Source organism: Oncorhynchus masou, chromosome 21, assembly GCF_036934945.1.
Source record: "Oncorhynchus masou masou isolate Uvic2021 chromosome 21, UVic_Omas_1.1, whole genome shotgun sequence".
NCBI classification, from domain to species: domain Eukaryota; kingdom Metazoa; phylum Chordata; class Actinopteri; order Salmoniformes; family Salmonidae; genus Oncorhynchus; species Oncorhynchus masou.
This window is the reverse complement of record NC_088232.1, coordinates 6,630,758-6,642,217: the sequence shown is the minus strand read 5'-3', so window position 1 is coordinate 6,642,217 and position 11,460 is coordinate 6,630,758. Positions and strand designations below refer to the sequence as shown.

The 11,460-nt window shown below is 42.5% G+C and overlaps 1 protein-coding gene across 1 annotated transcript; it reads right to left on the bottom strand.

The window, feature by feature from the left end:
* Positions 1 to 572: 572 nt before the first annotated feature.
* LOC135507655 (uncharacterized) lies at positions 573 to 10,080 on the bottom strand. The gene is made up of 6 exons (XM_064927244.1): positions 9,575 to 10,080; positions 9,221 to 9,351; positions 8,857 to 9,021; positions 3,600 to 3,761; positions 2,013 to 2,124; positions 573 to 1,805 (listed from the first exon to the last, which is right to left on the bottom strand). Exons 1-6 carry the CDS (start codon positions 9,858 to 9,860, stop codon positions 838 to 840), a joined length of 1,824 nt encoding a protein of 607 aa, XP_064783316.1. The 5' UTR covers positions 9,861 to 10,080; the 3' UTR covers positions 573 to 837.
* Between the last annotated feature and the right edge of the window lie 1,380 nt (positions 10,081 to 11,460).

The window sequence follows — 11,460 nt, the reverse complement described above, 5'->3', positions numbered from 1 at the left end:
CCCCCTAAATATTCTTGCCTTGTCTGTTCGCTGTTTAAATCATTACATCAAGGCGGAGTCCTTGGGGTTGAATAGACTATACATTTGAAACATCTTCATCGCTTAAGGACACCCATTGACGATTTAATGGCTCAGGGGCCCAGATACCAGTTACTGAGACCTGCTTTACAGGGTGATATCTGGCCTTACAGAGGGTACCTAGGCCAAATTCCAATATATAATAATCATAATAAAATAGCATTCTAACACACAGAAATATGATATTATAAAATGTTAACCACAGTCAAGCCCATCTCTAACAGGTGAGTTTTTCCTAGCCACCGTGCTTCTCCATCTGCATTGCTTGCTGTTTGGATTTAGGCTTTGTTTCTGTATAGCACTATGTGACATCTGCTGATAAAAAAAAGGGCTTTAAATATTTTTTTATTGATTCAAGTAGCTAAGAATATGTAGCCATTGGAGTTTATTATTTAAATGTGTTGATTCAATAATTAAGTATAATGTTTTGGTTCCACTGAGATAGGGAAAACTCAGTCCCTGCAATGATACACAAATAACCTAGTCAGTCAGCACAGAGTCAATTTTGCATTTAATTTAAACAAAATGGTCATACACTCACATAAAATTAAGTACTATTAGGGCACTATAATTGCCTCATAAATAAACACCAACAACAAAGAACAGGACAAAATTGTGAAGCATTTGTACAGACACCATCACCATATCATCTACTCTGCCTCATCACACTCATTCTCTCCTCAGTTCACCTCATCCAGTTCACTATACACCCAAAATCAACCAAACTAACTAGTACTACATTACATGTCACTATACTCTCTATACATGGGCGATGTGCATTTTCTGCTGGTGTATTCTGAGGTAGCCCCTCTCTGAGAACCTCTTCCCGCAGTGCGTACAGGCAAATGGCTTCTCTCCAGTGTGGATCTTCAGGTGCCTCTTCAGATGGGGCTGGTGGGAGAACCTCTTCTCACACTGGGGGCAGCTGTAGGGTTTCTCCCCTGTGTGGACCCTCTGGTGCCTCTTCAGGTTGGACGAGTCTGAAAAACTGGCCCGGCACAAGTGGCAGCCGAACGGTTTCTCCCCCGTGTGCATCCTCTGGTGGATCGCCACCTGTTTGGGGAAACTGAAGGCTTTCCCACAGAACGAACACGGGAAGTGCTTTTCTTTGGCGCCGCCACCTTTACTGATTCCATCTCTACTACTGTCATTTGTCGATGCGCTTGTGTAGCCACTCAGTGTTGAGGCACTGGCATTGTCTGAGGTCTGGTTTAACATTAGGGGAGTGTGAGGAGAACAAAGGCCAAGGAGTGTCTGTGTTGTCCCAGGGTCCATGTTCCAGTTGATAGATCCTATAGAAGGCAGGCTGAAGGCAGAATCTGTTAGGGGGTTAACCTGAGGTGCCATCAGTCTCTCTGAATCACAACTATAGGAGCAGGAAGGAGCATCACTAGCCGAGTCTGTGTCTGTTCTCTCCAGCTGCATACGGACACCTCCCCGTACCCCCGGACCAAATCTATGTCTCATCCTGGCCTCAGCTAGTCTGTTGTCATGGACACTAAGTTTGGTTGTTGTTTTGTGTTCGATTGTCTTTTTCTGGTTGTGGTTAACAGTGTTGTTCCTCAGCCTAGAGTTGAGGATGCTGTCCCATCCACTGACCTCCACTATGTTGCCTCTGGTCCTGGCCTGCTCGGTGATGTCATCCCCCTGGCTCTTGGCTGCACCCGTCTGGGTCTGGGAATCCAAGATGGCCGCCCAGTCTCCTCTGTAATCCTCCAGCCAACCACCTGTAGAGAGGTTAGAAAATAGACTTTACAAACATGGCAGAGAACTCAATTATCTGGTCAAGTTCATACATTATAATGTCTTTTTGTATGTAAACATAAGTTGTATTGATTTAATTTTATAAATGAAGAAATAATAATAGCCAGGTGCATCACTATTCCCATTGAATATCTATTACTGTATGTAGGCTATATGTATTTCTCCCTTACCTTGCTCCCCAACCTTTAGTCCACTCAGCAGGTCAATGCTCTCTGGTCCGTCCTCTATTGTCTCCTCTTTGACAAGCAACAGATCAGGCTTCCCATCCTCCATGTCTACTGGCTGTAAGAGACACAGAGCATGGTTTCTGTTAGGAAAGTGTGGCGCTGGACATTTGAGAAATGTACCGGACCCATAAGCATTAGAAGCATAACCTGAATAGGGTGTACACCCACCACAGAATGGCGCAAATGGAATCAAATATAAAATACATCAAACACATGGTTTCTAACATTCCACCGATTCCGCTCCATCCATTACCACGAGCCCATTCTCCCCAATTAAGGAGCCACCCACCATGGTGCTCAGAATGAAATAAATCACATTTAGAATATGGGAAGTTCATATGAACAGAACAAGCCGAGGATGCGACAATGCAACGACGTGTGGTACTGAATTCTGAATTTCACTTTTTTTAAATGTATTTGTATTGAACCTTTATTTAACTAGGCAAGTCAGTTAAGAACAAATTCTTATTTACATTGACGGCCTACACCGGCCAAACACGGACGTCACTGGGCCAATTGTGCGCCGCCCTATGGGACTCCCAATCATGGCCGGTTGTGATGCAGCCTGGAGTTGAACCAGGGCGTCTGTAGTGACGCCTCTAGCACTGAGATGCAGTGCCTTAGACCGCTGCGCCACTCGGGAGCCAAAGACTTTGAAGATGTTAGAATAACTGTCCACATGTACTTTTCCTCAGACAACGAGATGAGTAACGAACAGCAAAATCGCTAGCCTATGTCAATCTACTAAAGTACAAAAGTTTAGATGACCTATTCTATTGGTCACTTTGTAGAGAAAGAAATAGCCTATTCCAAACAGACTCTGGGACAGTTGTGGGACGAAAGATCCCAAATTCATACAACCAGTAGGCCTAGGCTAGATAAGAAAAACATTCAAAAGCAATGAGTCTGAAGCAACACACACGCCAATTTAATTCCACTAAATTATGCAAATTAACCTATAGACTGACCAGTCAAATGTAATTCCATCAACTGGTGTTTCCATAAATGAATAGGCAAGAAAGCATTTTTTCTTCTTCTCCTGGAATATTGGCTGTGCCAATGTTATTTATCTGCTTTGACATTTTTTTAGAGGACAAAAGCTGTCTATTACAGGCTAACAGAAAGCCTGATACAGAGTGAGAGGATGTTTGATCAAGAAATCTGATATTAGCACCGTGCTATGGAGCATGTTATGATTGAGCAATGAGGGATTGCTATGAGTACTATGCAAAACTGTTAGTTGATTTGATACTATGCAAACGTGATAGTACCTTTGATTACTAGACACTCTTTAATGGTTTGATAATGCAAAGGCATGGTCCTACACTTTAATCACAACCTGGGCCATATCCACAAAGGGTCAGAGTAGAAGTGCTGATTGAGGATCAGGTCCCCACCCGTCTACATCATCTTATTCATTATGATCGAAAAGACAAAACTGATCCTAGATCAGCAGTCCTACTCTGACACATTTTGTGGATACAGGCCCTGATCTAATACCATTAACACGTTAATTCATAGTGGGCTCACCTCAGTGAGACTGTGTGGGGTCCTGTGCTGCTCAGCTGGTTCCTCTGTGGGTTCAGGAGGAGGTGTTGTTTGGTTGTTTTCCATGACCATGGTCCCCTCAGGGTTCCCCAGTCTCTCCTCACAACCATCCTCCTTCACCAGCAGCACCTCTGGACTCTCCTCCTGGATGAGAAAGGTGATACAGATTATACAGACATATACTCCCTCAGGGACGTACACAGACAAAGATAAACACACTTTTAACATTGCTTGGCCATACTTGCAAACATAAGCAACTATTTACATTTAAATAGTCTCTCCAGCTCAATATGAGTATCAGCCAATTACAAAAAAAAACGTTGAAAACCTAGCGGTCAAACTGTGAAATGCTTCCAATCGTTTTTCCACCATAGGTGATTTTAGAAACACTTAAAGGGCTGTGTTTCGTGTAGACTTATCCTGGCGTGACGTTTTGATAGCCATGTAAATGTCTCTCGGACAAGGTGAGTTATCAATCAATATATTCTGCACTGTTTACTCTGATTTGAAAATGCTAATTAGCATCAAAGTTTACATCATGCAGGACCACAAATCCCTGCAAACTCCTGCACGTTATCTCTAGCGGACACCTTTGCCAAAAGGTATTGTGTCAATTTACTTAACCAAGACAGTTCACAATTGTCCATTTAAAGAAATATTGCCAATGTATTCATTACTAAACGTAGCTAACATTAATGCTGAGAATCTTACCTTTTCCTTGATTTGGTAGTCCCGTCCAGATCATCATGGCATTTATGTTCTTTATGATAGCCACATTAGCAGCTAATTACCATTTCATTTTTGGGGGCGTAACTACAGGCCATTTTTTTTTAAGTCATCATGTCCTAGAGAGATTTACACAGTTATCAAAGCATCACACCAGGGTAGACTTATACAAAATACATCCCCTTTTAGTGTTTCTAAAATCCCCTTTGGGAGAAATGAATGGTGGAAAACGATTGGAGCCATTTCCTTGTTTGACCGCTAGCTTTTGTGGGTATTATGACTCATACAGGTGGCACAGTCAGGAGGATTCAGAAGACTCAAGAGGTATGCTTAGATATTAGAGCAGGAATGATACCAGTACCGCAATGTTTTTTTTCATGCCAAAATTTTTAACACAAAGCAGACAACTCTTTGGTCCTTTAAAAACCTGCTGTATGTAACATATTGTGTGTTATGGAAAATAAATAAATGTGAGTCTGGATGAAAACACAATGATATTTGTTTTCAACATTAGGGCTGTTTTCCTAAAAAAGTTAAATCCGCTTTGTGTTTTGTTTCCTTGCCAGGATACTAACGAATATCGCGATACTGGTATAGTCCCAGGCCTATTAGATATACAGAAAAATAGCCGTATGGATGTTAAACCCATCATGGTGGACATAAATTTGTTGTGGGTAAAAAAATAAGTCTGCAATGATAAGTAAACATCTGACAAACCTGACTAAACTATTTTGACGTGTACAGTAGGTGTTTGTTAGTGTGTGGGTATGTGTAGATGTATTTAGTAAGTGTAAATTGGTTATAAAGCCCTATCAGTGTATGCAGAATAGGGTCAGATCAGATGTGATGTATACTAAAGAGAGTCTCAAAGAAAGTCTTGGAATGAAAAGTCCCATTTTGTATTTATGAAATACAAACAAGTTTTAAATGCACCATATGAAAACCACACATACAAGTCTCAAATAAAAATCTGCATGAACTTGATGAACTGCATTCATTGTCTCATTAAAGGTGTCATGGGAAAGCAATTAAGTAGTTGAATGGAAGTAATGAAACAGGCATTTGTGAACATCATATAGGCTACACAGTACAAACACAACATGTAACAAACTTTAGGCTTATACTGTACACTGAGTATACAAAACATTAAGAACACCTGCTCTTTCCATGACAGACTGATCAGGTGAAAGTTTTGATCCCTTATTGATGCCACTTGATGAATCCACTTCAAATCTGTGTCGATAAAGGAGGATTTTTAAGTCGAGACAATTGAGACAGGGATAGTGTATGTGTGCCATTCAGAGGTTTAATGGGCAAGAGAAAATATTTTAGTGCCTTTGAACAGGGGATGGTAGTAGGTGCACTGGTTTATGCCAAGAACTGCAACGCTGCTGGGGTTTTCACGCTCAACAGTTTCCTGTGTGTATCAAGAATGGTCCACTATTCAAAAGGACTTTCACCGACTTGTAGAGTCCATGCACCGACAAATTGAGGCTGTTCTGAAGGCAAAAGGAGGGGGGGAGCCACCACCATTCTTGAAAAAAAATATGAAGAGTGCCACTCAGTGATGTTGTTTTGGATTTGCCCCAAACATAACGGTTAGTATTCAGGACAACATTTTTGCAACATTTTTTGCAGTTTTACTTAAGTGCCTTATTGCAAAAAGGATGCATGTTTTTAAATATTTGTATTCTATACAGGTTTCCTTCTTTCACTGTCATTTAGGTTAGTATTGTGGAGTAATTACAATGGTGCTGATCCATCCTTAGTTTTCTCCTATCACAGCCATTAAACTCTGTAACTGTTTTAAAGTTACCATTGGAGTCATGGTGAAATCCCTGAGCGGGGTTTCCTTAGTCTCCGGCAACTGAGTTAGGAAGGACGCGGTGACTGGGTGTATTGAAACACCATCCAAAGTGTAATTAATAACTTCACCATGCGCAAAGGGATATTCAATGCCTGTTTTTTTTGTATGTATGTATGTATGTATGTATGTATGTATATATAAACACACATTAGGTGCATTCGGAAAGTATTCAGACCACTTGACTTTTTCCTCATTTTATTACATTACAGCCTTATTCTAAAATGGATTAAATTGTTTTCTCCCCTCAATCTACACACAATCACAATACCCCATAATGACAATGCAGGTAAAGACATTTTTCAAGTGTATTAAAAAGCTGAATAATCACATTTACATAAGTATTTAAAACCTTTTACTCAGTACTTTGTTGAAGCACCTTTACAGCCTCGTCTCCTTGGGTATGACGCTACAAGCTTGGCACACCTGTATTTTGGGAGTTTCTCCCACTCTTCTCTGCAGATCCTCTCAAGCTCTATCAGGTTGGATGGGGAGCGTCACTGCGCAGCTATTTTCTGGTCTCCCCAGAGATGTTTGATCGGGATCAAGTCCAGGCTCTGGCTGAGCCACTCAAGACATTCAGAGACTTGTCCCGAAGCCACTCCTGCGTTGACTTGGCTGTGTACTTAGAGTCGTTCTGTTGGAAGGTGAAACTTTGCCCCAGTCTGAGGTCTTGAGCAGGATTTCATCAATAATCTCTCTGTAATTTTCCCTCAATCCTGACTAGTCTCAAAGTCCCTGCCGCTGAAAACCATCCCCACAGCATGATGCTGCCACCACCATGCTTCACCATAACAATGATGCCAGGTTTCCTCCACAAGTGACACTTGGCATTCAGGGTAAAGCGTTCAATCTTGGTTTCATCAGACCAGAGAATCTTGCGATGGTTGAAGAGTCCTTCAGGTGCAAACTCCAAGCGGGCTGTCATGTGCCTTTTACTGAAGTGGCTTCTGTCTGGCAACTCTACCAGCAACTCTTGCCGGCAAGGCAAGCCTATACAGTAATCCCATCCCCACTCCTGAATGCAGAACCTCAAACATTTACACTGTACGTTTGTGTAAATACTTATTCCAACAACACTTGAATCTGTTCTTTACAGCGATGAGGTAGTGGTTGAATCTGGGGTACAGCGATGAGGTACTGGTTAAAAGATCATGTTAAACACTATAATTGCACACCGAGTGACTCCATGTAACTTATGTGATTTGTTAAGCAGATTTTCACACCTGAACTTATTTAGGCTTGTCATAACAAAGAACTTTGAGCTTTTCATTTTTTATTAATAAATTTAAAAAAAAACATAATTCCACTTCGACATTATGATGTATTGTGTGTAGTAGGCCAGTGACACAAAATCTCAATTTAATCCATTTTAAAATTCAGGCCGTAACACAATAAAATGTGGAAAAAGTCAAAGGGTGTGAATACTTTCTGAAGGCGCTGTATCCCACAATGTCTGGGCCTTGCACTAGAACGCTCTTAGTTGTTGTAGAAATTGACCCACTCCTGTGGTTTACTTTGTGCATTTATGTAATCTCGTTGAGTCTACCCTTAATGCAGGGTTTAATCTAAATCTCAGAAGCTATCGAGTGGAATGGTGACTTTATGTTATAGAGTGGAATGTTTTTTCTGCTGGTGTGTCCTGAGGTATCTCCTCTCTGAGAACCTCTTCCCGCAGTGCGTACAGGCAAATGGCCTTTCTCCTGTGTGGACCCTCTGATGCCTCTTCAGGTCACCAGCCTGAGCGAAGCACATGTGACACTGGGTACAGCTGAAGGGTTTCACCCCTGTGTGGACCCTCTGGTGCCTCTTCAGGGTGCCAGCCTGGGTGAAGCGCATGTGACACTGGGTACAGCTGAAGGGTTTCACCCCTGTGTGGACCCTCTGGTGGATCTCCACCTTCTGGAGGCAGCTGAAGCCTTTGTTACAGAACATGCAGAGGAACCGTTTCTCTTTACTATTGCCTGATGTGGCTCCCCCTCCCTGAGCCTGGGCTCTAGCCCTGTCGTTTGAGTTCAATACCTGATTGAAAAGAACGCGGCCGTGTGAATCGGAAGGCCCCAGCGACGTGGACACTGACTCGCGATCCATGAACGTGTGTAAAGGTGAGTGGGTCGGGACATTTAGATTTGTCTCTAAGCTTTCCCTGTAGTCTAAGAAGTCACTGGTGTTGTCCTGCGAGTGTCCTTTTCCTAATTGAGTCTCATCTGCATTCAGTGTCAGAGGAGCATCACCCTCCACTTTCACAGTCACCTCATCTACAACCAGACCTTCCCCTTTCTTATCAAGGCACCCTTCAGAGTATACACTACTACTGTACTGGTTCCAGTCCCCTCTGGACAGATCAGTCTGTGTCTCTAAACCCACGGGCATGTTGCCAGGGTCCATCTCTGTAGCGTAAGAACAAGATGGATCATCACCGCCAGAGTGTAACGCGTTACCATCACCACGGGAATGAATCATCCTCTGGCTCTGGTGAAATACCGGTAAATACTCTGAGCCAGGAGCATGTGGACAGCCCAGTTTCCCCAGCCGCAGTCTCTCTGGGTCTGATGTGTGATCAGATCCTGTGTTTAAGAGGCTGTGTGTTACAATTAAAGTCTCAGTGTCTGTCTCTGACTTGAGAACGGCGTTTGGCATTCCACTGACCTCCGTGATGCTGCGTTGGGTCCTGGGCATGGGAGCGGCGGCGAGGTCCTCCATGGCTTCAGGGGAAGCTCCAGCTGCTGCAGTCTGGCTGTCTCTGCAATGCTGTGGGTCCTCCTCTCCTTCAGACCTCTCAAGCTTGACCCCAGGACCTACAGCCTCTGTATCCTGACACAAGAAGAGAGGAGGTTGTTACTAGTATCCTGTTCAATTGGATAACAATGTCATAGGGAAGTCTCACAAGCTCCCCTATGGTAGATAAATTAGGATGTACATGTAAGCAAGTTAATAGCAGATGAGAGCCTTTCTGATATAAACTGATCACATTTGATATACTGTAATTTTAATGTAACACTATTACACTAACCTCTATTATGATAACGTGCTGGGTTGAGGTTTGAATCCCCTCATCAACAGTGATTGTTTGGTCAACTCTCCATGTATTGTGTCCAGCTGGCTTCACAAAGCTCCTGTGGCCTCCAGTGAGATCTCCTTCACCTGAGTGTGATTGGGGAAAAAGAGGTGGTTAAGTTAGGTACTGTCAATTGTGTCTTTGCCCAAGATAGCCAAGTAATCAGATGAACTATTGCATACTAACTATTCAAAAACTGACCAAGACTCAATTCTGGTTAACCATATGTGGTTAACACATCTAAAATTACACATGAGCAGAGGGGAACCAGTGACATGCCTCGCATCCTTGACCTTCTGCTAAATGTACCTCTTGCCATTCCTCTGTATCGGTCGAGGACCTTGACACTTCTGGGACGACTGGCGAGGACGCGCTCTCGCATTGTCCTCTCTGCGCGCTCCCGTGACAATTTCAGTTCCAGAAGCTGTAGTTTCCTCCGCAATGCACTGTTTTCTTTCTGGCTGTGAGTTATTTCCAACCGAAACACTGCATAGTCGTCGTCAACGAGTTTACAGACCTCTGCCACGGCTGCATTCGCTAGCACCTCCATTATGGAGGCTATTTGAGTGTGAAAAACCATACAGTCAGCAGCCATTGTTAACTAACTTAGCAGCTAGGTAGCGTTACCTAGATAGCTAACCTCTATTAATCAACTCCTGTTTCCAACGCGGATTAAATACTACATGGGGTAAGTATGTGATGCTGTGCAGTTAAATGAGTCATCGTTTGAGTTCCAGGATGTTAATAAACGTCTAAATAACAACAAAAACGCTAACGTGGAAATTGTTCTTAGATACTGTTTACTTCCGTTTATACGGACGAGGAAGGATGTTGTCGCTCAAAGGGTGTGGCTAAATGAAAAGCGTATGCACGCTGTTCTTTGAAATACGGTACTGCTTATCTCCTATTTAAGAACAGTCTTTCGAGCTTAGATCACTAGTTTAAAGAAGTGTGTTAGCAATAATAGAGTAAAATAAAATCACTTTACTCCACCTCAGTACGGTAAACAGTCAACTGTCCTTTTATCTAGCCTAGGTTTACTGTCTCTCTAAAAACAGGCATTTACAAGCCTGTTTCAAATGACAAGTTTAATGAGGGGTATGTGTTTAATTAAACCTCCTATAAAAAGGGTCGTTCCATTTGATTTCAATCACTTTTTGACCAAAACCCTTTTTGATTTATATGAAATTTACCATACATATTTGCCCATGGTAGAAGTGGTCAGAAAGTGACTTTTTGAAACTTAAATGCCAAAACAGGCGCTCAAGGTTGAACCATTTTGCATAGCATGGAAAAAAAACATGTTTTTAATAAAGATTGTCATTAACCTTCGTTAATTATTTAAAAACGTGTAAACTGTTTTTTTCTGCATATGTTGTAGTTTAGACACAGTTTTGCATAATGAGGTGTTTGTGTTGTGCCCGTCATCAGTTGAGACACAGCATGCTCTTGAATACAGGGTGGGTGTCATGTTTTGGCTGATAAATGTACTAAAATGTTAATAACTGACATTTCAACTTCCACATGGTACCACAAATATGATTGGAGGTCATCTTTGGGCACTTCCATCTCAATGTTTTAGACCCAATTAATTTTTGAAAAAGTAATGTTTTTTTTCACATGGTTGGGGTTGAGAATTTTCAGGTATCAAAGTGAGGTCGCGGGCCAACAAAAAGTTTGGGAACTCTTGCTGTATCATGTGAGAATGTGATCATACCCAGATGTTCAACTGAGGGACTTAGTAACCCCCCCCCCCACACACACACACACACACAAAAAACTCTTACCACAAGACACTTCATAACTGTATTTCAGATAGTTCCCAGATATCCCCTGTGTATAATTCTAGCCACACTGCTGTGATTTCTCTCACTGGACACTCCTTTGTCTGATAAGGTTACTTAGGAAGGAGAACCTCCGTCATTGAGCTTCCTCCTGGACCTCTAGCCATTGTTTGGGTGTTGTTGGGATTGCACACAATCTGTTGTAGGCTAGGTGCCTCTCATGGTGAATGCCCATCCTGACCCTGTCTGTATTGGTGGGGTAACCCTGAGGTAACCGAGGAAGGCAACATCCAGGCCCAGTTCTTCTAAGAACCCATTCACCAGGCATTAGATGTGACGCCAAAGGAGAAGACAGACTTGCTGCTAGACTATATCCAGGGGGGTCTCCCACCACTCTCTGTGAAGGCTGAA

What these genes read in the sequence shown, in the direction of transcription:
- LOC135507655 (XM_064927244.1), bottom strand. Translation starts at nt 9,860, where the DNA reads ATGGCTGCTGACTGTATGGTTTTTCACACTCAAATAGCCTCCATAATG. An exon ending in CCCCACACAGTCTCACTGAG is followed by an intron (nt 2,125 to 3,599) that starts GTGAGCCCACTA and finishes TGTCTCTTACAG; the next exon opens with CCAGTAGACATGGAGGATGG. An exon ending in ACTAAAGGTTGGGGAGCAAG is followed by an intron (nt 1,806 to 2,012) that starts GTAAGGGAGAAA and finishes ACCTCTCTACAG; the next exon opens with GTGGTTGGCTGGAGGATTAC.